This window comes from Cyprinodon tularosa, unplaced genomic scaffold, assembly GCF_016077235.1.
Source record: "Cyprinodon tularosa strain WSP-4 unplaced genomic scaffold, ASM1607723v1 ctg293, whole genome shotgun sequence".
Classification (NCBI taxonomy): Eukaryota; Metazoa; Chordata; class Actinopteri; order Cyprinodontiformes; family Cyprinodontidae; genus Cyprinodon; species Cyprinodon tularosa.
In genome coordinates this window covers 463286-490209 of record NW_024039000.1, presented here as the reverse complement: position 1 = coordinate 490209, position 26924 = coordinate 463286, and the positions used below count along the sequence as shown (strand labels likewise).

Sequence of the window (26924 nt, the reverse complement as noted above, 5' to 3'; positions counted from 1 at the left end):
CCGGTCAGGGATCAAACAAAGTAGTTAAAAAATGTTGTTTGTTTTGTTTTCTTTGTCCAGTCAGTCACAATGCGTCACTGATTTTAGGCGCGCCTACTTCCTGAAAAAACAAGTGGCAAAAGGTGAACGCTTAAGTGCATGGGTGCTGACCTCCTACTGAAAGTATTATAGCTGCTGTGCAGCTATGGGTTCTGAAGACAGTCAGTCAATCGGAACACTGCAACCAGCCTGTCCCTCCTCCAGCTGCAGAAACGGGACTCGTAGGAAAAAATTTAATGCAGGTTCCTTCTCTTTCCAGGAGTTGTCAAGCAAAACCTGTTATCGGCACACATAAAGACTGCTGCAGCATCTGGCCAAACTTCCTTCTTGTGGAAAACTCTCTGTCAGCCTCTGTAACCTTACTCGCACTTCACTCTGACTGATTTGTACGTACAAACTATAATGAATTATTTCGGTTCCTTGCAGCACTAACAATGCAGCTTTGCAGTGTTCAGGGTGAGGATTACCTTTGCAAATATCCCACATTCTGAGCCTGCATATAGGGACACCAAGAGGGAAAACTGCCTTAAAGAAACCAAAAACAGAGTCTGGCTCGGTGTGAGCAGCTAGAGTTTGGATACAAGGGCAAATAATAGTCCCATTTACACTACCCTCTTAAAATGGATCCGTGCCGAGCTTGGATCAGTTAACAGTTTTGAGCTTGGATCCTTATTACCATTTTACACACCATGCTAGCACGGGTCCTTGCATCCTAGTGACGATCTACGGTACTACTGCTTTCTAGAGGGAAACAAGTAAACCAACATGGGGGTACAAAGAGTCAGGTCGAAGAAGGCATTCTTTGGTGAATTTACCTGACAGAGTCAGCTTTTGGGAATTGGATACGACAAGTGACAGTATAATCAGGGCTTACAGATGCAGGAAACAACGACAGGAGTTGAGGTTCATCACACTGCTAAGCAGAATCATCACTGGAAATCATGTGGCATGGTAGAGAAGCTAGTATTTATATGAATGTCTGAAATTTCATGATTACGGAGACTGACGGTTAGGAGATGACATGGTCTGCTCATGCACTCTTTATTATCTGAGAATCGAGCCTCAACTGAACCATGACAAGGCCTACTAATGAACTAGTACCATATTAGCGCAGTTTAATTGTGTCTGGTGCAGTCCGGTTCAGTTGTGCGTGCAATTTACACTCAACAGTTATCTCGATTGCCGTGCTCAGACCAATTTCTGCATGATTTCAAAAGGCTAGTGTAAATGGGGCTAATAAGACAAACAATTCAAGTTTCCTTGCCCCTTTTAAAAAGGCCTACAGGTTCCATTTACCTTGTAAGTGTAAAGAAGGCTGAATACTTCATGTACATGTTCTTTCATGCTAATTTATACAAATCCCTTCTAAAGCCGGGCATACACTGTGCGATATTTTCAATTGTTGCACACAGCTGCAGCTCAAACGGTATGACGACACAGCAGGGTTTAAATGTTCACAGCTAACAATGCATGTTCTCACACCCTGCGGCCCGACGCTCTGATGCGACCTTACGACGGCTGACTGAATTTCAAACATGTTTGATTTTCTCCCAACCTTATGATTCCTGACTGGGAGGTGGTCGCCCCTCGTTACCCCCTGTACACTACACGATGAAGCCCGATCGAAAAACTCTCGCAAGGCTGGAAAATTGGCCCGAAAAGGGCAAAAATTGTACAGTGTATGCCTGGTTTCAGAAACGTTTGCAGAAAGACAAAAAGTATGATTTAAGCCATGCATATAAAATTACACAAAATGTACATTAAAGAGAGAATAGAAGCAAAATCGGTAGTTCTTCTAACAATGTAGCAAATGTGTGAAAAAAAGTTAAGCGCAGTGCATTCTGGGAAAAGCTGATACACCTGAAAGACGGTCAGCTGATTTAAAAACAGGCACATAGGACTCAGAGCAGTTCAGAAAAGATAAAGTAAAAAAGCTCCAACCATGTGGTGGACTGAGATTAAAGGACACTGTGAAACAAAAAGAAATTAATTCTTTGGGATATTTGCTTAATGTATCTTTGAACGGTATTAAAAGATCGACATCAGCCGTTACTCTCCGATCAGCTCTGCACACACTGTTTGCTGCAGCACTGCCATTTGCTGTAGAGCTCATTCCAGTAATCTCACCTGCTTAGGCCTTTATCTTCATAGAACAATTTGGTGCCGGAGTAAACATGGAACCAGCGATGGAGATCTTCAGAGGGGGGTGGGGAAGTGGCTGTTAATGTGGGAACCATGGTGACGGCCAGGGGTTGGTGGGTTTTACGTCTGAGCAACTTGTATCTGAGGGGGGGAAATTTGAATAACAGAAAAACAAACACACAGCTTGATGTTAAAGAATCCATCGACACACAAAGACTCTCCTTACAGTGCTCATACATACACACATACATACCCTAACTTCCACACAGAATTTTAGCTGACTTTTATCACTCATTTCTTCCGCTTATGCAGTTTTTCATCATCTCCGTTCTTGAGCTTTCTCTGTATCTCATCCCTCCCAATGCCCCTAAAGCTGTTTTTCTCTGGGTTTTGTGTTTTACTTTCCCCACAGTGATGCTAATTTCTGCTGTAATCAGAAGAGAAGGGCTTAACGCTGCCTTTTAACCAACCCACTTAGACAAACACACTGAGCTGAGCAGCGCAGAAAAGAGAGAGAGAGCACCCTTAATGCATTTTAATCAACTACTGCGAAAAATGGACCTTTATTTTAGGCCTAATCGCAGGCAGAGTCGAACAGGACGTGAATAAAGTGGACCAGAATGTGCATTAGTTCTGAGAAAATACCCATTATAAATGCATAACACTTAGCTCATTAGCAGGCATTTGTGTTTGCAGTTTCTTAGTGTATTCATATTTCTGGTGAAATTCTTCAGCAGTTTTTTTTTTTAATAATCTGCATGATATCTATTATTTTGCTAATGGATCAAACACCAAATTTATTCTAAAAGTTTGTTTCTTATCATTAAATTTGGAACCTATCAAAAGAATTTCCTTTGAGCCAATATTGTTCTCCTCTTCTTTTCCATGCATTTAAAAAAAATCACCAAGCAGATAAAAATGGTTTTAATCCTATATTTTTCTAAAAAAGGTGATATGCTATTTCTAAATCACATTCTCACAGTGTTAACAATGCTTTTTGCTTAAATGTATTAAATTTAAGACATTCTACAGAGGGAAAATCACTATACTCAGTGCAATAACTCAGTGCAATACTTATTATTGATGGTTCTTCTTCAATAACTCAGTGTAATATACAGGTAAAAGCCAGTAAATTAGAATATTTTGAAAAACTTCATTTATTTCAGTAATTGCATTCAGAAGGTGTAACTTGTACATTATGTTTATTCATTGCACACAGAATGATGCATTCAAATGTTTATTTCATTTAATTTTGATGATTTGAAGTGGCAACAAATGAAAATCCAAAATTCCGTGTGTCACAAAATTAGAATATTACTTAAGGCTAATACAAAAAGGGATTTTTTAGAAATGTTGGCCAACTGAAAAGTATGAAAATGAAAAATATGAGCATGTACAATACTCAATACTTGGTTGGAGCTCCTTTTGCCTCAATTACTGCATTAATGCTGCGTGGCATGGAGTCGATGAGTTTCTGGCACTGCTCAGGTGTTATGAGAGCCCAGGTTGCTCTGATAGTGGCCTTCAACTCTTCTGTGTTTTTGGGTCTGGCATTCTGCATCTTCCTTTTCACAATACCCCACAGATTTTCTATGGGGCTATGGTCAAGGGAGTTGGCTGGCCAATTTAGAGCAGAAATACCATGGTCCATAAACCAGGCACGGGTAGATTTTGCGCTGTGTGCAGGCGCCAAGTCCTGTTGGAACCTGAAATCTCCATCTCCATAGAGCAGGTCAGCAGCAGGAAGCATGAAGTGCTCTAAAACTTGCTGGTAGACGGCTGCGTTGACCCTTGATCTCAGGACACAGAGTGGACCGACACCAGCAGATGACATGGCACCCCAAACCATCACTGATGGTGGAAACTTTACAATAGACTTCAGGCAACGTGGATCCTTTGCCTCTCCTGTCTTCCTCCAGACTCTGGGACCTCGATTTCCAAAAGAAATGGTAAATTTGCTTTCGTCAGAAAACATGACTTTGGACCACTCAGCAGCAGTCCACCTGCACGGAATTTTGGATTTTCATTTGTTGCCACTTCAAATCATCAAAATTAAATGAAATAAACATTTGAATGCATCAGTCTGTGTGCAATGAATAAATATAATGTACAAGTTACACCTTTTGAATGCAATTACTTAAATAAATCAAGTTTTTCAAAATATTCTAATTTACTGGCTTTTACCTGTATATGTGTATATATATATATATATATATATATATATATATATATATATATATATATATATATATATATACTCTTTCACCTGTATATAGCTAGGTCTTACTCATAGAAAACATATTTATTGTGCAGGAATAAGGTCTTAGCTCTGTTACACTGTTAGCCAAGTAATAGACATTTCGTTGTCAAGATTCACCCTGTGTTTTTTGTGCAATGACAATAAAGGAATCTAAGTATAAGTCTGGTTTGTTTGTAGGCACTTAAAGCTAAGAGGGATATATGGTAAAGGGAGGGTATAAATCAGTGTGAGATTTGTTAAAAGAGTGAATTGACCAAACACCCTTGTGAGGAATGAACCTTTCAAGTAAGAATGTTAATTCTATTAATAGCCTAGGTGCTCATTTGTATTTGTATCCATCTAAAAAGAGGATTTGGTTCATCAGCACCAAAACCTCATGGCAAAGGAACAGTTTCTTTCCAGCTGAATCTACTAGTGTGAATCTGAAATGCTTGTAGAAATTGTCTATAAATCTATGAGCAAGAATTTATAATAAGACTATATAGGTAGTAAAAACAAAAAGAAAATTTACCCTTTCTATTTTTACCTGATGTTGGGTCCATTAGGCCGATTTGGTGTTTGCCAGGAAATGGCCAGAAAAGATTCACTGACTGGCACTACTGTTAGAGGTGAAAGGTCTTCAGGTCTTGTTGGTAAAGTGGAACCAGGAGTTGGAGGACTTTCTGTACATCCACCCACATATCCTCCACCTTTTGAACATGCCAGCACAGTCACACTGTAATTTGTGTATGGAACAAGGTCTATTATAGTGACATTGAGCTCCGTGGAATTTATGGTGTCATGAAAGATTCGCGGTTCAGGGAGACGGATTTCATATCCATGAATCTCTCCATTAGGAATCAAAGGTGGTGACCATGTGACCTGAAAAGAGAGTGAGGAATCAATGTTTATTTTTTAAAATACAGACGGGTGAAATACTTTGACAAGATAGAAAATATCATTAAATCTTTTCTACCCTGCCTTTCAAACTTGTAAATTTAAAAATTTTGGCAATTACCACAATAAAATATATCTATTTTTGTAGATCTTTTAATACCTTTCCTAATAGTAAAGTTGAACAAAATAGTAAATAAAAAAAAACAAATGTTTGAAAGCTGTTGTATCAGTTTGTATTTACAGTAGCACGCTGTACTCCATTCTTTTTGGGACCTCCTTTCCTTAAACCTACAGCTGCAGGCCATGAGAAATCTCTTCAGCCATGAGCATGTCAAAACTAAAATTGTTGCCCATGTCTTTGCAAAATAGCATAATCTCTGTCTGATCTGAGAGTATCTTTAAACAACAGTATCTATATCTCCATTGTATTTAGGCCTGGACTTTGACTGGGTCATTTTAACAGAAATGGTTGCTCTCGCTGTGTATTTACGATAATCCTGCATGAATGTGAAACTTCACCTCTGTCTCATATAGTACTTTTAACTCTCTAACAGGTTTAATCCTATGAGGATTTTGCTGTAACAACTTTAAATAATTTCTGACGGGCTTCAGACTCTTCCAAAACTTAAACTTTAAAGAAGAACCTCTACAGCATCATACTACCACCTTTGACAAACCATATGGATGGTGTCATCAGGGGACTTTTCTTTATTACATTTACATCGAAAACAGTGTTTGTCTGAGAAAAAGTTTAATTTTGGTCTTGTCTGAACAGAGCACTTGAATGTATTGTGTTGTCACATTACAGTGACACCAGCAAGCCGGAGAAAAATCACTATTAGGCACGGCCTTGTTAGAAAACATAACCTGACTTTCACTTAAGTAGAAGGTTTCCTCCATCACATTTAAAACAGGGAGCACACAAACGGGCACACCGTCTCTCTCACACACGGAGGCCATGCTAAAATGATGAAAGAAGCTCCTAATGGAATTGCAGCATGAAAAACAAAAGCAAGCTGTTGTGATCTTGAATCAGTTCAATCTGCCAGCATTTTAGAGCCATGATAAAGCTAAATGCTAAACACAAATAATATTGCATACATACAACATACAGATATAAACATGCTGGTTTATACACCTTTATAGAAAACTACTTCCACAGTTAACATTGGATTATTATATTAACACTCAGAAAAGCAGCAAGAATGTTTTGAAATTCTGCATACTCTGGCATATGTAGACATAATGAAATTACTTGGTAAACAACTTGTTAGTACATGTACAGGTGATTATGTGGTCAGTGTTGATGAGAAATAGAAGACCAATTAATTATCAGGCAACCTTGATATTTTAACAAGACACTGAGCAGTGATACAGGACACACACACAGACAGATGCATACACAGGAGCAATACCTTCTAACAACGGAAAGACAATCACGCACTCACAGGGGCACAAACACCACAACTGGGCAGGGTCATTTTGAGTTAGGTAGCTCATTTCCCAAAGTGCGTGTTGAGTGTGCTCTGTGGTGGAAGTCATTTACAGATTGAATAGCTTGATGTAATCTGGTGATGGTGAAGACAACAGAGACCCTGACATGGAGCACTGGGGCTAAGGCCAGTGGGCTGTTTAAGAGTGTGTGTTTGTGTGTGATCCTTTGCAAGCAGGTAAGACAGTAGAAAACTAAGTCTACACTTTGGTGAAAAATGTGTGTGAGGATTTGTTGGTGTGTGTATAGTTTTATCAGACAAGAAACATACTTTGTAATTTCCAATAGGTAGGGACAAATAACAATTTTCCATTCTTACATTCAAATTTGTGTATTTTTCAACATATTTGGAAATATTAATAAATATATCTGAAATAAAAGATAACCTTAACATATTGGTAACATTTATACTCGCAGTATAAATGAAGCAGGTTGTGCTTCTGGAGCTCACGGTCCCTTGGGAAGACCGCATCGAGGAGGCCAACGAGAGAAAGAGGGCTAAGTACAGCGATCTGGTGGAGCAGTGTCGGCTCAATGGGTGGCGAGCAAGGTGCGAGCCTATTGAGGTGGGATGCAGAGGGTTTGCTGGCCAGTCCCTCTGCAGGGTGTACAGCATGCTGGGCATCACAGGGGCCAGCAAGCGAAGGGCCATCAAGGAGGCCACAGAGGCAGCAGAGGTTGCCTCGCGGTGGTTGTGGATCAGGAGAGGAGATCCGTGGGTAGGGTAGCGCTACCTGGACACAAGCTGGGGTCTGATCAACCCTGGCTGGGTCGCCTGGAGGAGAGTGTATGATGTTTGAAAGACCTGAAACACTCTATGATACCAGGTAATATCACTGATGATGTGTCCAGGTTGCATCACTAGTTGATGTATGTACGAAGATACTCAGTTTAAAATAATACAATAAAAAGCAAAAACCAAATACAATATCTTTTAAAGCTTTCAGGTAAATTTCCAGAAGCTTTACAGTAAAATGGTTTCTCGTGAGGAATAGGGGGCATCAAAGCAAAAAGAAAACTATTTAATTGACATTCTTTCTTAATAATAGATATTTTTTATTGAACTTTATTGATTTCACACTGGAGAAATTTACCCCTGCATTTAACCCATCCCCTTGGAGAGCAGTGGGCTGCAATTGCGGGGCGCCCAGGGAGCAATCGGGGGTTAAGTGTCTTGCTCAGTCAACCAGAGTGGGAGTCTGTGGGAGTGGAGCTCAAACTCAGAACCTCAGGATTCAAAGCTCTATGCCCTAATCACTAGGCTGCCAGTTGCCAATACCTTTTCCAGAAAACCCTCAAGATTAAAAATATATTTTGTTTAACATCATAAATGACCCCTCACACCTCCACCATGGACTGTTCTTCCTGCTGCCCTCTGGGAAAAGACTTCGAAGCATCCAATGCAGGTCCAGTAGATTCCACAACAGTTTATTCCCCACTGCCATTAGACTGCTGAATGTTGTATAAAATGGGGATATAAAAAACAAACCAAAAAACCCCCCCCTGAATTTTGGAAACGAACTAATATACAGTCACATGCTTACATTATCACTGCTGCACTTTAAAAATTTAAAATGTCTTGAGAGCTGTATTGAACAAAATGTATTTTTCTATACTCTGTGTGTACAAAATGACAATTACAATATAGTCTGTATATAATGATGTAATAAGAAAAATCAAAACTTTAGATTTTGAGCAAATTCTGTTTTTTAAATGTAATTAAATAATTTAAACTATTGAACTATTGAAAAAATTTAAAAGAAAACACTTCACATTATTTTTAAAAGGGTAACCTACCTCAAGTAATAAGATATACACTGCTAAAAAAAAAAAAAAAAAAAAAAAAAAAAAAAGAACACCCAAAAACACCACAATATAAGTTTAATTAAATCAAACTTCTGTGAAATCAAACTGTCCACTTAGGAAGTAACACTGATTGACAATCAATTTCACATGCTGTTGTGCTAATAGAATAGACGAGGGGTGGAGACTTTTGGCAATTAGAAAGACACACTCAATAACGGAGTGGTTCTGCAGAAGGGGACCACAGACCTCTTCTCGGTACCAACCTTTCTGACTAAGGTTTTGGTCACTTTTTAGTGTTGGTGGTGTGTTCACACATTTGGTAGCATGAGACAGACTCCACAACCCTCTCAAGTGGCTCAGGTAGTGCAGCTCATTTAAGTTGGCACATCAATGCAAGCTGTAGTAATAAGTTTTGCTGTGTCTGTCAGTGTAGTGTCTAGAGGCTGGAGGCGCAACCAGGAGACAGCTAAGTACACCAGGAGATGTGGAGGAGGCAGTAGGAGAGCAACAACCCAGCAGGACAGCTACCTCCGCCTTTGTGCAAGGAGGAACAGGAGGAGCACTGACAGAACCCTGCAAAGTGACCTCCAGCACGCAAAAACGTTCATGTGTCTGCACAAACGGTTAGGAACCGACTCCATGAGGAAAGATGAGGTCCTGATGTCCAAAGATGGGGACTGTGTTTAAAGCTCAATACTGGGCAAGATGCTTGCCATTTCCCAGAGAACACCAGAATTAGCAAATTGACCACTGATGCTCTGTGCTCTTCAAAGATGAAAGCAGGTTCACCCTGAACACATGTGACAGACGTGACAGAGTCTGGAGACACTGTGGAGAGAGATCTGCTACCTGCAACATCCTTCACCATGACTGGTTTAACAGTGGGTCAGTAATGGTGTCGGACAGCATTTCTTTGGAGGGCCACATAGCCCTCCATGTGCTCGCTAGAGGTAGCATGACTGCCATTAGATACTGAGAGGAGATCCTTAGACCCCTTGAGTGGATTGCAATAATAAATAGTGTCAAGCATAATCAGGTCGTTATGCCCCAGAGTTAAGATAATTTGAAACCTATGAGTTTAGAGTGAATGTAAAATGCACAAGAACAGAAACATTTTTATCCCTTGACTCAAGATGTTCCTGTGTCATTTCTGGACATAACATTTAATAATTAAAATTATCAAGCACTTGAGTGAAGTCCTTACAGGTCCCAATAAAGCATGTTTAAATTATAGCTGTTTGACACCAGGCAAAAACTTTTTTGCAAAGATTATTGTCAATGACAAACTGGAAGAATTCTTAAAACGAGGGCAGCAAGACACAGACAATTCATCTATCTTCACAGAGTATTTATAGAGCATCATATCACATGTTTAACAGTAAAGTATAATCTACCAGCTAAATCAGCTCTGACAGTCTATGGAAAGTTTCCTTTATGCTGGCCCTCACTGTCTATTGTCCCTCATCTTCAGATGTGTCTCGGCTTTCACAAGAACAGAAACATTTTTATCCCTTGACTCAAGATGTTCCTGTGTCTTTTCTGGACATAACATTTAATAATTAAAATTATCAAGCACTTGAGTGAAGTCCTTACAGGTCCCAATAAAGCATGTTTAAATTATAGCTGTTCGACACCAGGCAAAAACTTTTTTGCAAAGATTATTGTCAATGACAAACTGGAAGAATTCTTAAAACGAGGGCAGCAAGACACAGACAATTCATCTATCTTCACAGAGTATTTATAGAGCATCATATCACATGTTTAACAGTAAAGTATAATCTACCAGCTAAATCAGCTCTGACAGTCTATGGAAAGTTTCCTTTATGCTGGCCCTCACTGTCTATTGTCCCTCATCTTCAGATGTGTCTCGGCTTTCATACTTGAATCCAATGCTCTTAATTACCTCCCCATCATGCTGTAAGATTCTCAGTAGTCCAGCTAATAACCTGCTTATTTACCTTAGGTGTGTTGATCCGAGTTGCATCTAAAATCTGCAGGAAACAGGACTACAACGGCCAGATCAAGGAAGCCTGGTCTATGTGTTACTGTATGTAAAATTATAGGTTTAGCTTGTGATTAATAATGGTGGCATAACTGCTTGCACTAAACTGGTAGTATTGAAACAAACGGCATATTTTAGGTTTTATTTGTGAACAAATTTCAATAGTATATATCCATTTCCTGTTTTTTAAAATGTAAGTGCTGTTTTGGTTTTGGTCAATCAGGTATAATCTCAATAAAACACATCGTAACTGTATATTAATAAAAACAAAAAAAACTGAAATTTTTTTTAGCGAAGATGGGGAAACTGTATAGATTAGATGCAAGAAAATTATTTAAAATCCTCCAATGTTTGTCAAGGTCAGCTTATAACCAGGAAGCAGCTTCCTGTCTGCCCAATTAGCAACAACCAGGAAGGAACGCTTTTCTTCTGAGACCTGTGACCCTTAAAGCTATGCTGCTGCTGCAATGACAGGGGCGGTTCTGAAATGAGGACAGGCATTAGCATTTTTCCGCAGTTAGCATTAGTGTAGGGCTGTGAGTGCAAGTGTGTGTGCCTCTCTTTGTGTGTGGATGCATGCAATTTTGTTTCAGTAGCTTTCAGAGATAGGCCTTGATGAGAGATTAGCCACTGGTGGAAATCCACTCCAGTCACTCTTTCAAAATGGCCGACAGGAAGGAAGCTGCAACAGACAGGGTCACAGCCCCTCCCATTTCTGAAGGGGACCTTGAGTTGAATGCTCCTCTCCCTCATTAAATCCGAAAAGGAAAGACAGAAGAATCTGTTTGACATTGCTTTGTCTTTTTCTCTCAGTCAAACGCGGAGTGACTGAAGGAGATTCTCGATGAAGCTGCACTCTATTATTTCTTTTGTTTTGAAGAAATATAAACACTCAGTCAGTCACAATAGGATCACTATGTAATTTGGATACTACAAAATTTTTTGTGAGCTTAAAACTGATCTGTATCAGCCTTTATGCCAAGTTCACATATTGCTACAGTCCAATTAGTAAGCATGTTGATAACTACCATTATCATCAAGTACTTGGCAGAAAAAGAAAGAAAATAAGTAGAGGAAAAAAAACTCACTTGAAGCGAGTCGGATCCAAGAACTTTTACTCTTGGGGGATTCAATCCAGCTGGCCGAGAAGGTCTGGTGGTGACACTGGCCCAGGGCCCTGCATGTATAAAAATGCATAGTTTAAAATGCATTTTCTTTTATAAATGAGTTGTAAACGTGAATTTTTATTCCTGTATTACCAGAAGCCTTTCCAGCCTCATTATGGAGCACAAGCCGATAGTGGTAGCCTGTCCAAGGACTGAGAGCTGAGGAGGAGTCCAGGAACGAAAGAGGGGGAGGAAAGGGTGGAAGATGGCCTACTGTGGAGACTTGTTGGGTTCCAGCAACTCTTCGCTCGATCACCCAACTACAGCAAAAAATGGGTTACCAGACACACATTAACAAAGAATATTTCAATCGATCAAATGTGCAAGAGGGACTGAAGAGTGTGTCATCAGTGTCATCAAGTACTTGGCAAAAGAAAGCACTTGTTCCTCACCGTTCTAGTGGTCCATTGCTTTTTTCTGGTGCACCCCAGGATAAGAGAACAGATGTCGGTGTTTCGGAGTAAAGGTGAGGTGCAGGCACCCCTTCAGGTGGAGCTGGTAGAGTCTGGAAATACTGAGATGTCTCTGACACTGAGCAACCGACCCTTGTGCACGCTCTCACCTGAATAACAGTAGGGGAACTTACTAGGAGAACTTTACTTTTCTATTGCTATTAGAAACTAGTCAGTAGATAATTCTCAACAATAGTTACAGTTTACTTCAACTGAGAAACATTAAGAGTCAAAGATCTATAACATTAAACATACATGATTAGTTATCAAAAATATATATTTTAACCTTTATTTATGAGGAAAGGTACGGAATGGGAAATTAGGAAAAAAAAACATTTGTTTGTCAACTAACTCACATCCATATTCCTAACCTCGTACAGATTAATGCTGTAATCTATTTAAATGCTAAATTCACATTGGCGTACCTGGAGGTGAAATGTTTGGTAGGGAAGTAGATTGAGGAAAGTGTAACTGGTGGTATTTCCAGGAACAGTGACAGAGAGTGGAGTGGATCCAGAATTAGTAGCAGAAAAGGGGGAGACGGGACTGGTAGATGGTGTAATAAAATGATTGGGACCCAAGCTACTTTCAGGATAATATGGGACTGATGGTGAGATGTCTGGATTTAAACTGCTGCTGTTAGGCTCAGCTGTTTTGAATAAGATCATATTTTTGTCATGACCTTTAGTATTTTCACTAGATGTCTCTGTCTTTTCAACAACACTAGGAATCATGGTGGAGAAGTGGTTGATGTGTGCATTTTCTTGAATTATGCTCAATTTGTTATCATAATCTACAGTAGCCACAGAGTCCTCAGGTCTGCCAGGATTTGATGATGTCAATAAGTTAGAATCTGAATTGAGTACTGCATCAGTGGTGGAAGTCAGGCTTGGTTCTGATGATAAATCTGAGTTGTAGGACGAGCTGGTGACTAAATTAGGGTTATAATCTAGAGAGGTGATGGAGTCTGAGTAAAGATAAAGGGTGTAATTTGTAATGATTCCATTTCTTTGAGCTGGAGGATCCCAAGTAACTAATACAGTCCGAGGATGAAGTCCCATAACAGTCGGTATGTCTATTGGTCCTGGATCTGCAGAAAAACAAAAAAAAAAATCATAAATGAGAAGATAAGAAAAACATGACATTATGAAAAATACAAGTTACAACAATAAGGAATACTTTGAAAGAAGTATATAAGAGTGAAATAACAAAAAACATCAAAAAGGACAACGAGCTGTTTTCTAATCCTTATTTAAAGAGATTATTATGAAAATTCACTTTTTACACTTTCTTCCACTAAGAACATGTTGCACTAAGATATTTTTTTAATGATAATAAATACAAATACAGAAAAAACGAATAAACAAAAGACATACAAATACACTTTGAGAAATACACTTTGAGAAAATATACCAAAAATATACAAAAAGTTGATTTGATCAGCAATTCAGAAAGAAGACAACTTAGATTATTCTAAAGAACCTTAAGGTCTGGGAAAGGTAGTGATAAATTACTAAGAGTTAGCAAGTCCATGTTTTTGATTTGGCTCCAAACGGATGACAAAAAAAGAGTGCATTTTTGCTATGGGCCTCATGGTGAATGTCAGAAAGCCCAGACTAAATGCATTATAAAGTAATATTATGGTATTTTAGAATAAGTAAAATAAAACTCAGCTAAATCTTATACTGATCTCTGCTCATTTTGAAAAATATTATATGTTTTGGTTCTGCACTTACTATATTTATCATAAAAGTCTGAGTATAAGACACTGAGAAAAGCTGGTAAATTTGGCTGTCTGCTGATACAGCCAGCAATTGTGTGCATAGTGTTGCTTTAATTTTCACTATGACTGTTATTTTTTTATTAGAAAAAATAAATAAAATCCTAATAGGATAATTTGTCATTCGTATAGTCAAGGAAAATAAAAATAGAGGAGTCATTTTAAGCCACCTGACCAGTAATAATAATAATTGTAATTGAACTAATTGAATTAATCTCCCACTGGAGAAATTCACCTCTGCATTTAACCCATTCCCTCTGGGAGCAGTGGGCTGCTACTGTGTTGTGTTTGGGGAGCAGTGTGGGGTTAAGGGTCTTGCTCAGGGACCCAGAGTGGCAGTTTGTGGGAGTGGGGCCTGAACTCAGAACCTCCGGCACCCAAGTGCAATGCTCTAACCATTAGGCCACCAATCCCCCAGAAGCTGGAAAGAACATGTGCTCTAATTAAGCAAGAGAAAACTGGTCACTCTGAAGATATTTAAACCAGGAATACTATGGCAAAAAATTAATTAGCATATGAGAGTTCTTAAATCTTTTAAGTTAGAAAGCAAATAATCTTTTTAGAAAGAGGCAGAAAAGCTCACGGGCAAAAGCCGTATGGCATTGCAAGGGTAAAAAATTAACACAAGATCAGGCAGAAGGAAAATCGCTTCATAGAAGCCTGTTTGAAAGTAATCCCAACCTCGTCCTCCCCCGGCATTTACATCCCACTGTACTACTTTATAATGGACATACATAGAGACACACTATTCCTAACTCACGCATTAACTCACATACGCACACCCACAGAGAGGCAGTATAGCAGTAATGGTGCTGTGTGAAGGGCAGGCAGATCAAGGTGACTGAGCGGACTGAGGGAGCGTGCTGTGCTGCTAAGTGCTACTGCTAACCGCTAACGGCTTTCCCAGATGGTGATATGTATGTGTGTTTATGAGGGACAGGCAGAAAGGAAAAGTGAAATAAGATTAGCAGTTGCATGAGAGCATAAATTCATGCGATATTAGGCATACATGCACGTCTATGCACATGCAACTAAACAACTTAAAAGTAAACGATGTGCAATTTTGCCTCATTATCAACTAATTCATGTGCCTGACTAAACAGACTGAGATGGGAACTGATGCCTTGTAAATGAAGTTCCCCTTATGCTAAAAGATTATTAATATATTTTATTTCTGTTTTCATTCCCTATGTGGAATTTAAGAAGTTTTTATTAAGTAATTTGATGCAGCAGTACAAATAAACAAAAACCTTTTTAACGTACAAGAAAATGACATTAAAACAACAATATTTAATGTTTAATATAGGGATGCAGCTACTAATGTTCTGTTATTAAGTTTACTTTCTTTTAAATAAATATATTATATGTAAAAAAAAAAAGCAAAAACTCAACGACTTAAGCTGATTTTAAGAACAGAGGTTTGTTGTACTCTAATGTTCTGTTACCTCTTGGTCAGGTCACCCTTGGAAATTATATTTTATCTCAAGCAGCATCCTAATAAAATAAAGGCTAAATAAGATATAAATAACTAATAGAAATATATACAAAATAAAAGGCATTAGTGCAGCATTCTTTTTGTGTCTGAAGTAGCAATTTCTGACCATAGTTCTACTAAAACTCCACCAACGTCAGAGCAATAAATAAAAAAACTGGAGCAACAGAAGCATAATCGACTTCCACATTCAAGATGGTTTTCCCAATTTTTCTGTTTAAAGCAGTTCTATTAATCAAGTAGTTTTTAGAGTCCACATGTTGAAAACTGAAACGCTATCACTTTGGAAATTACTTTGCAGTTCTAGGTTCCAAGGCAAATGAAATGCAGTGTGGAATTTCAGCAGCAAAAAACCCCGGGAGTTGTCTGTCACTTGATGTGCTCTGCCTTATCTCATTTAATGTAAAGCATTACATAGCTTCTCCTAAGGTACATTCAGACCAAAGGTAAATGCGGCGACTGGATCAAGTAAATTCAATGTTATCCACGTGTTAATGTGTCTGAGAGTGAAGAAGTATTCCAGGCAGAGCGGTTGACGATCAGATGAAGAAAAATTTAGCAGCAGTTGAACAATCTGAATCTCTCCATTAGATCACATCACAGATGAGGTTGTGATGTAGGGTTAAGGAGCACACAGTGGAGACAAACCTTTGTTCTGTCAAAAACTCCACAGAGCCCCCCCTGCAAAGACACAGCAGCTGATACTGGGTCCTTGATAGACGGATTTACCACTGGAAGCCATCATTTAGCTGCAGTTCCTAAAGTAGATGGTAGTGCTGGCTGAACCAGGAGTGGATCAAGTGATCTGCTGACTCGCTCTGTAAAATCAAGGTCTGTTGAACAGACAAGAGGATGTAGCAAGAGTAAGCATACTCCTCTATTTGATAGCGAGCTGAGGAGAAGTTTACCACACTGTCCGGGCAAATTGCTAATGTTTATGGGTGGAATGTCACGACCAATGCCAGGTGGACCACATGAAAAATGTCTGCATTTGCTTTTGGCGTTAATACAACCTTAAACCATAATATTGCACTATTTGTAGATATGGGCTGTTTATGGAAGATTTTTTTTTAGGGGTTAGTGCCTCTTTTTGCTGTGTGTCCATTATACATTATTGGGGAGTTGGGAGACACAGGGTTTACACTGCAGCAAATGATTCATGCTAAGATGTTTGAGTACTGAGGATATGCTGTTATGGAAAGCATACGCTGCTGGTCACAAGTTTTTATTTGATACTACATTTTCAACATTTTCTTTTTTGTAATTTAGTTTTTATTCCTTTGGCTGGATGCTTAAAGGAGAATTCCGGTTTTTAACACTTTTAGCCCATTTTCTGTAGTGTCCAGGATGAAATCGAATGATCGACACCAAAATTTTGACAATTGCTCCTGTCTCTGCTTTTTGGCTCATGCAGAATCCCCCCCTGGCTGCTTCAGAATGGCTTCCATAGTGCATGTCTGATAATGTCCTTAAAACAACCTTAAACGTTCTTTTTTTTAAAATATGCTACTCACCGGGTCGTCAGCGCTGTTCAATGACGTTCCAAAAAAAGTTTCGTAAAGAAAAAACGTTCCTGTAGTGTTTTATTTAGCATTTTGTAAATCCCATTGAGTTCTGTTGGAATAGTCAATATTCCCCTGCCACCGGAAACGGAAATGGGGCCTGTTTACACAGTTGTAGTCTTTTCGCTTCACTCTGCGTACTCCGACGTCGAGAATCAAGAATCCACCTTTCGTATTCCATTTTCAGAGTTTTTTAAAGTGTTTAACAGAGACGTTAGCACCTTGACGTCGGAGTACACAGAGTGAAGCGAAAAGACTACAACTGTGTAAACAGGCCCCATTTCCGTTTCCGGTGGCAGGGGAATATTGACTATTCCAACAGAACTCAATGGGATTTACAAAATGCTAAATAAAACACTACAGGAACGTTTTTTCTTTACGAAACTTTTTTTGGAACGTCATTGAACAGCGCTGACGACCCGGTGAGTAGCATATTTTAAAAAAAGAACGTTTAAGGTTGTTTTAAGGACATTATCGGACATGCACAATGGAAGCCATTCTGAAGCAGCCAGGGGGTGATTCTAAATGAGCCAAAAAGCAGAGACAGGAGCAATTGTCAAAATTTTGGTGTCGATCATTCGATTTCATCCTGGACACTACAGAAAATGGGCTAAAAGTGTTAAAAACCGGAATTCTCCTTTAACAATACAAACGAAAACAGCCAATAAAAGAACTAAAGACATTCTTCGATAGGTTCAGTTCAGGAATAAGCTTAGCATCATTCTCACTTGCAGACAGTCATATAAACATCCCGCCCTCCTTTGACCGAAAGCTTCTTTGTCACATATTGAATGTTTCCCCTTCCACCTCTGATATGGACCCTCCTGCTTCTATGCATCTGTTCCCTGTGTTTGATAACAATTATATAACAGTATGAAATAATAATCTCAATATTAAGAGAATTTAATGAACGCTCGAGGTAGAAAATCTGCTTTTAAGAATTTTATTTATCGAGTTACTCAAACCATATAATCAATAATTGTTTAATCTCTATTGTCTTAATCTCTGGACATTGTCAATAACAATAATAATACATTTTATTAGAAGCATCTTTAAAAAACACCCAAGAGCATTGCACAATAAACGTAATAAACGATGCAGTCTTGAAAATATGTGTTTTTAATCTTGATTTTGAACAGAGGTAAAGTATCAGCATTGCAAAATATCAGGGAGTGAATTCCAGAGTTTGGGAGCCGAGGAAGGAGCAGGAGAAACCTCTAATGATGAGGTGGGTAGGAGGCTGTATAAGGTGGACGGAAGAAAAAGATCTAAGAATTCAGGAGGGGTAGCAAGAAGATCTAAGAGGTATGAGGGAGAAAGATTATGGATAACCTTGAATGTAAACAGGAGGATTTTTAACTGAATTCTGAAATTGATAGTGAGCCAGTGAAGCTCCTCTAAGACTGAGGTGATGTGATGAAATAAGGGTTTTTTTGGTAATTAATTGAGCTGCTAAATTCTCAACCAATTCAAGCACACAGTATGAGGGGATTTCTGAGAGGAGAGCTGTGGTAATAAAGCAGGAGGTGAGGAAGCAATGGACAAGAACAGAAGCACAGTGCAGGGAAAGAGGAGCAAAGATGAGATGTTTCGTAGATGAAAAGATGCAGAATGAGTAATGTTAGTGATGTGGGAGTTGAAAGAGAGCGCTATCAAGGATGACACCCAGTATCCTGACCTCAGAAGGAGAGAGGTGAAAATGTAGAATGAGAGAGAGAAACTGTCAGTTTGTATAAAACTGCATAGGTTCCTACCAGGAGGATCTTTGTTTTGTGGCAATGTAGCTTAAGGAAGTTAGAGGTGAAATAGGGTGCAATTATAGCAAGGCAGAAGGTAAGGGAGTTGAGGGAGGGTGTTTATCTAGAATTTGGCCTACCAGATAAACAGAGCTGGGTGTCATCCACCTAACAATGAAAATTAATATTACATTTCCGAAAGATGTTACCAAGGGGCAGAAGATGGATGATGAGTAGGGGCCCAAGGACAGAGCCCTATGGCACACTGGTTGTGTCAGGGGATGGACTAAAGCTGAAGGACCTAATTTGGATGGACTGAATGTGGCAAGAAAGGCAAGAATGTAAACAGTGGAGAAGGATGTGAGTAACATAAAGTAACTACAGTCTGCTGAGAAGGATGGAGTGATGAATTGTAAATATCAAAGGCCGCACTTAGGCCTAAAAGTATACGATTGGAAAGAAGACCTGAGACAGCTGTCATCATTAGATTGTTTGTTATTTTTAAGATTTCAGCTTTATTGCTGTGACAGCACGGAAACCAGACTGGAATTGTTTATAAAAATCAGTATTAGTTATAAAGGGGTGACTTTTTTAAAGTATGTTGGAAATAAAAGGCAAGTTAGAAATGGGCTGCTGGAGGTTATTGTAGATGTCAGGATCTGATCCAGGTTTCTTCAGTATAGGAGTGAAACATTATTTTAAAAAGGGAAAGATCAATTAAACAGACAAGAAAGGGGTGAATATTAACAGGCATGGTTGGGAGTAAATGCTGGGATTTGAGCAGGGTTGTTATGATTCTGTCAAGAAGGCAAATAGAGGACTTGGATCTAAAGATTAAGTCAGAAATGTAAGGCTACGTCCACACTGCAGGCCTTGATGCTCAATTCCTATTTTTTTGTGAAATCCGATTTTTTTTTAACGTTGCTGTTCATATTTCCAAATATATGCGACTTATATGTGATCTCCTGTGTGAACTGCAGTCATACAACGCAAGTGTCCCGCATGCGCAGTAGAGGACACAATGAAGTCACAGGCCAGCGTGCTCTGTGTTTAAGGAAGTAAACATGGATGGTAGTGCCGGTGCGCATCTAGCGGTCTTTTCCAACCATAGAAACTCAATCTTTTCAATATGGCTAAACATAAATACTGCTCTCCGCCTCATCATCTACCATCGTTATAATTTTTCTTGCAGCTTCTACGTACCAAGACACAGAATGGTGACCTTTGTCGGGTATTAATGACGTCGGATGAATCTAACCTGGCTATTCACACACAGGTCGCATTTGAAAAGATCGGATTTGTATCCGAATCAGGACCACATAGCCAAGTGGCCTGGATCGGACTGGAAAAAATCGGATCTGTGTTTTTCAGATTGTCATGAAAAGATCCGATCCAGGTCGCATATGGGCCAAAAAAATCGGATTTGGGTCACTTCAGGCTGCAGTGTGAGCATAGCCTTGTAAACTGAACACTGGAGAACAAGTGAGAGAGGGGAGGGATCGCAAAAGAAAATACAGATAAAGAGTTAGGGGACAGACAATGGTGAATGCAGTGACTTTTCTTATTTTCTTATTTTTAAATCTGTATATCTGTATTAAATAATGAATTTACACCCGTCTGTAGAAAGGAGGGGGGGGGGGGGGGGGGGGGGGGGGGGGGGGGGGTTACATCTTATCTTACCGCTTCTCCCATTTACTCCTTTTTCTTTCTCCCATTTTACTTTGTGTCAAGTCTTTTTTTTTCTTCCTCTCTGGTCTCCATACTACATAAACAATGCAGGAAGCTGACCTTTTAGGTTAACAGGTTTTTATGCTAGCTCTACTCAGCACTCACACTGATTCAATTACCACCAAAGGTCCACTGAACTCAAAGAATAACCAAGTAGCCCACCTCTCCGTCTGCCTCCATGTCCATGTCAGAGTTTTTCCTTGCATGCTTGCATATTATTTTAGACAGTCAGGTTGCTGCTTGTACAATGAATGTTGAACCAGACAATGCATTGATTTAACACTTTTTTTGTGGGATGGTCTGATTAGGATTCTTCAAAGAAATGCAATGAACGGAGGACACAAACAGAAAATGCAAAACAATCTAAAAACAAAATTGCTTTAAGTCACCTTGATCCGGTTTTCATCCACGGCTAAAAAAAAAAACCTGCTGTAGCACCTATTCTTTCACTGCTCCCTTTCTCTCTCTCCTGCCTCCTCACATCTCCATTCTTTCTAAGTGTTGAGTGTTATTTAGGCTTTACTGACGCGTGTAAAATTCTGCAATTTGAAGGGCTGTTAAGTTTTTCAATTGAAATTTTCATTTAAGATGCACTTGATGCTTTTTTGGAAAGGGGGGCTGAAAGAGGTGGATTGGAGGGTGGGTATGCTTTACTGATTTCTGAATAGAAGTAAGTTTTGGACTGCATTAGCTATATATAATTTTTGTTACTTATGTCATCCTCTCCTTCCCACCTCCTCTGTTTTTCCATCCGTCATTCTGTATTTTCAGGAAATGTCCAGCATATCCCAATACTGTTTGAATTTCTCTTTGGATTTTTTGCAGTTTTTCCATGTCCTTCTATCCTCATACCTCCATCTGTATCTCCCACCTTTACTCCTCCCCTCTCTAGTAAAAAAAAAAAAAAAAAACAGGAAAAAAAAAAAAAACAGTAGCAGAAGGCTAAAACAGGATTGCTGGGCCGCCAAGCTTTAAATCACATTTATAAGGATTTGGTTAGCATAGTAATAACACAATCAACTGACAAGAGCTTGGAGAGGGGGAGGAGGCAAGTGAGAATGTGTGTGTGTAGATGTGTATTTGTGGGTGTAGCTTCTTATTCATCCTTGCGCATACATTCTACATGTGTGAATTTAACAACCACGTACGTTTACCCGTTATATATGTGTGTTTCCGTGTGAGGGAAAAGAAGAGCATTATTTTTTGCCGTGCACAGGGTCACAAGTAAGTGTGTGCAGTTGCGGGCATGTGTTTTGTGTGTGAGGGGTTGACTGGGCTTTTGAAGGTGATTCGAGGCTCCTAGAAGTCATAATGAGAACAAATGCTGAGCTTTACTGTTATCAAGATACTTACCACAAGGTGTCAAATCGTGACAAGTAATACGGGAGGAATTTACATTGCATTTCATATCTTTACTTTGCTGCAGATTATTTAAAGTCATTCCAGCTTTAGGATTCTCTGAAGAGCCGGTCAGACACAGAATATAGTATGACCAAGGTCATAAGCTAGCCCATCCTGAGTATATGAGATACGCACAAGCCTATAAGTAACTACAACTACCATAATAGATTTAAAACGTCAATTAATCCATCATTTAATGTTGTTTGCAGGCGATAACAATTCGGAATGTTCTAACTAATTCCATATAAGTACTTTCAAACCTAAATAGAGTGTAGAATGAAGGAAAAAAATAACACTTGGCTTTAAAAACTAAAAGATTGAAGTGTGTAAACACTTACTACATTGCTCATAAAAAAGGAACCTTTATTAATAAAAGTATATTATCAAGTAAGTTAAACTTCTGTAATATGGATCTAGTTAATTACTTTTAGAACGTGTTAGAAAAGTTGGCATTTTACTCCCAATAAAACATTGTCAAGAACGTTGTCATTCCTTAACCCATCAGCAGGAACAATATCTGTCTCCTTTGTGCAAGGTTGGGGCTATTCCTGACATTTATGTAGGAACAAAATATATTCAAAAAAATATACAGTACATGTGAATTAATAAATGTACCATTAAATAAATAGATGTAACATTTATTTATTTAATACGTGATTCAAATATTAAATATACCAATAAAATGTAAAATACAGAATTAAATGCCCCATTAAATAACCAAAATACATTTAAAATGATTAATCAAACAAATAGTTGTCATTTTCAAAATAGTTAAAATGTAACATGACTGTTAATATATATATATATATATATATATATATATATATATATATATATATATATATATATATATATAGTTTTCTGTCTAAGGAAAACCAGTTGATTGCATTGACTCATTGAGTCTTCACCAATGCCTCACACCAAGCATACTTGTAGCAATAGTGGAAAGGAAAAAGTCCCTTTTAACAGGAAGACATTTCCAGCAGAGCCAGGTTCATTGTGAGCTCACAATGAAGAATATGTACAGTACTACTCATAAAAACAGATTAACCAAGTACTGGTTTTCTTTAAGCTAGTCTTGGCAGAAGGAAAAAGCAAGGAATAAAATAAAATCAAATGATGCATTTCAAAAAAAGAAAAAGAAAGATATAAAGACATATCTCATGCTAGTATTGATATAGCAGGGACTTGCACAAGAAAAAAGTCAAATACTATGCAGGCAAGCCTTGTTTTCTGTTGCTGAAGTGAACTTGGCTCTTTTTTGGTATGTAAGGTGTAAGTCTTACAATTTGTTTTGTTGCCTTGCTGCAACTTTAGGCTTACATGTAGTTAGCTGTCCTGTTTAAGGGGAGCTCAAACTGCCATAAAGCAGCGCTCTGGGCTACATGACTCATTCAGTAAAATATCTAAACACTTGATAGGTGAGGTTTTGAGAAGGGCAGCCCACATGGATTGTCAATATGTGTTAAATGCTGTATATTGAGCTGACAAATAATTTGACATATCTTAAATTAAGTTAATAATTGAGTCAAAAGTCACACAGTGTTACTTCAAATATAGGAGTGTGTGCGCAACCGTCTGTGCTGCAGCATTCGAAAGTGTGACTGAAAGTTGAAACGGAGACGACCAGTCAGCTACCTTTGTCACTGATGATGCAATTATATAATGAAAAGGACGCTGCATGGCCGACAAGATTAAACAGCTGAACTTTGACCCGCCACACTGGCGATGTGCTAAGGTAGTCTCCCTAAAGGAATTTGCTCCTCCCTGTAATCATAGTGCAGCTTCAGCAGAGAGAGCAGAACCTTTTTTTATAATTTCTTCTCCTACTTGACATCCTAACAGCCTTGTTTCCTACACATTTTGGATAGAATGTAAAGCACTTTAATGTGGATCTGCCAAACTTCTGAGTAATTTTAAGTGTAACTTAATCCGTCGTTTATCTGACTTCATTTGAAATCTGTTCCATATGATGAATCCCACTAAATGAACGACTGGGAATTAAATTTGATGTGTTCAAATCCGGCGGCGGCGTCCTCCCTCAAAAAGTTATACACCCCCCCTCGGTAATTCTGACTCAAATTTATAGAATTGACAATTATTGACATTTATTCATTCTTTTGCTCTCTTTTGCACATTGCTATAATCAGTTTATTTTAGATTTGTAAATATATATAAATACATATGTATAGAGTTACATATGTATATATTTATATTTTTTGTGTGGAATATTGTTTAAATATATAAATATGTTAATGTCCCCCTGGGATCATTAAAGTATTTCTGATTCTGAAGACTAGGTTCATCGGCTGATTACTTCGCAGTATGAAGTGCGGCCGACATATGCAGCCTTCTTTTAGCCCTTCTTTCACCCCTTTTAGCCTTGGATATCCAGCTATTCAAAGTGGGTCCAAGCAAGCATTGGAAAAAGGCAAATGCCGACGAACAATGGTGAATATTGTAAGCGCAGTTTAATATATTACGTAAGTATGGGAAAAGTTTTGTCTTAAATAATTGAAAATAGTTAATTTAGATGCTAAATGGGTCAGATAAACCACAAGTAATGTTTGGTTTATTCAAAGGTTTGTGCAAACAGGTTTGGCTGACATTGAAGTGCAGATTAATATTTCTTCAACTGTTACTGTAAAGAAAATACAGGGAAGTCAAATTAATAACAAGGGGAAAAAAAGAATCCCAGTACAATTCTGTGTAAATTTATAAAATTGAATTAAAGGAAAGTGAGCAAATTCTCCGATATTTTAGATCATAAACGTAACTACAAAGTCACTTAGAATATAAACTAGTTAATGCTTATTGTGAACTAACAAAGTTACTTATCTAGTTATTTTTTTAGAAGTAGTAACTAGTAAATATATTTAGTTCATTTTTGACTTGACATTCTCAATACTGTCGATAGGGAGGATTTTTGTGAATTAACGCACTTCATGAAGCCAAGTTTTGCCATTCTTTTGATAGCAGCCATATCCATTTAGAGGCATGGCTAACAGCGCAAGGTGTTGCTACCACCACTGATGAATTGCAGTGATATACTTTATAAATATGTCTAATTTTATTAATGTGAGAAAAAAAAAATGTTTTGCTTTAAATGTATTCAGTCAGCTTACACAATAAATTGTTGAAATATAATAAAGTGTATCTTTTGTCATTTAGCATATTAACAGAAAATCCTACCCTTTCATGTGAAAAGATTTAGCCCTTTTAAATAAAACAAACCTCTTATTACAATAGAAAACCAAGGGTTCTAAGAAAATGCTGGCTTATCAATTAATCATTAGTGCTGATAAGATCAATAAACTTACTTCAATAAACCAACTGATAAGATCAATAAACTTGAACTAGATGAACTTTATTACATTACAGTATGCTTTGCCTGAGATATTACTATTTCTTAATTACATCACTTCTCTAGAAATAGAAAACTAAACCAACTAAAATGCAAATATAAAGTAAAATATTTTATTAATGCAGCCAACAATTAATTAAATAACTTGAATTCTTTGTGTTCTGTCATTACCTCTAACCTCATCTTTGTAGCTTCTTTCATCTAAACAGCTCCTCTATCTCACCATGCTACAGTTCTGTTTGGGTGATGAGGGATTTTTTCCTTTCATTTTTTTAATGCTATTTAATGTTTTTACACACATACACACACATTCTCCTTTGCTAAGATAATTTTGTTCAAGTGGAGCTTTATTCATGCTCTTTATTCATATTCTTCATAGCACACAGAAACATACACCTCTTCTCCAGTGTGTGCACAGGCGCACATTTATACACGTACACACGCACAGGCTCTTAGATCACTTAGCTGGTGTGAACATGGGAGTAGACAGAGGAAAGGGAGCTGTCCAACACGGCTAGAGTTTATGTTCACAGGAGCCGTCTGTCTGTTCTGCAGCGACAGGAATTCATAGGGACCAAATTACATTAAAAAGATGGATATAAAACTTTAATGGAATGATAAAAAGGAAAGGAAGGAGCGAGGGTCTCTCTTTCCCTCTGTTCTGTCATTAGTCCACTTTTTTCTTCCTTCTGCTTCTTCTGCTTTTATGTTTATTTTTACACTATTTTTTTTAAATCTTATATTTCTTTTTAGTTTTCCAAAATGCAATAAAACTAACTAATCACAGTCCTTAATGCCTTATCTAGTAAAACATCTTAATTATAAATCCAGGTCAATAGAATCAGTTTAAGATACTTAAAATATATAGAGCACATAGAAAGAATATGCTTATAAAATTTCAAGTTGCCCATTTTCTAATACATTTCTGAGGTGTTTTGTGCTGATATACCTATAAACTGTAACTACAGCTCCCAGCATGCCTTGCAGCTCTGATGTCAAACTATAGGTATCAACCCTAGCCTGCCATTAGTGTCTCTTTCTCTGCAGCTGGCGTTGGTCCAAGTTAGAAACAACTCAGTTACTGCCACATTGTCAGTCAGCTAAGACATCATTACGCTGTCCTTCCCTCTATTTTACATTGTTTCTCTCATTGTTGGACACTGTTAAAAGGTTAAAAGAACTGCTGCTATCCAGATTTATAATTGCTGTAGATTTTCCAATTGTTTTGTGTTTTTTTAGTTAATTAGTGTGTTCTAGTATTATTGAACAGAATAATTGCTTGTAACAGGGAATTATTTTTAAGGTAAACTTAGGCATGTATAAATTGTGGTTTTTTGTGGTTATCTTATTTCGGTGGTCTGTTTTCTGTAGAAGCTAGAGATAAATTACTTCCTAAGGTAATAGCTTGATTATACAGAGATATGTCTTGTGGTTTTGTTAAGGATTATCAATCACCAACTGCAGTTATACATTGTAAACATTTACTAGTGGTTATTATTGACCAAGGTTCATAACTGGTTTAAAGCACTTCATAATGATGGGAGTCAGTGCGACAGGCCCGTAATCATTCAGTGAGTTGACCTGAGGCTTTTTTGGGGACTGGAATGATGTTGGCAGACTTCAAGC

General features: G+C 38.1%; 1 protein-coding gene across 1 annotated transcript in view; it reads right to left on the bottom strand.

Annotated features, from left to right (window-relative positions):
• The window catches only part of ush2a (Usher syndrome 2A (autosomal recessive, mild)), a 304801-nt gene that overhangs the window by 117172 nt on the left and 160705 nt on the right, over positions 1-26924 (bottom strand). The window contains exons 50-55 of the mRNA XM_038291100.1: positions 12661-13325; positions 12176-12345; positions 11877-12043; positions 11706-11794; positions 4968-5302; positions 2167-2322 (exon numbers count right to left, since the gene is read on the bottom strand). Coding sequence (XP_038147028.1) covers positions 2167-2322; positions 4968-5302; positions 11706-11794; positions 11877-12043; positions 12176-12345; positions 12661-13325 — 1582 coding nt within the window. The remainder of the gene's footprint in view (positions 1-2166; positions 2323-4967; positions 5303-11705; positions 11795-11876; positions 12044-12175; positions 12346-12660; positions 13326-26924) is intronic.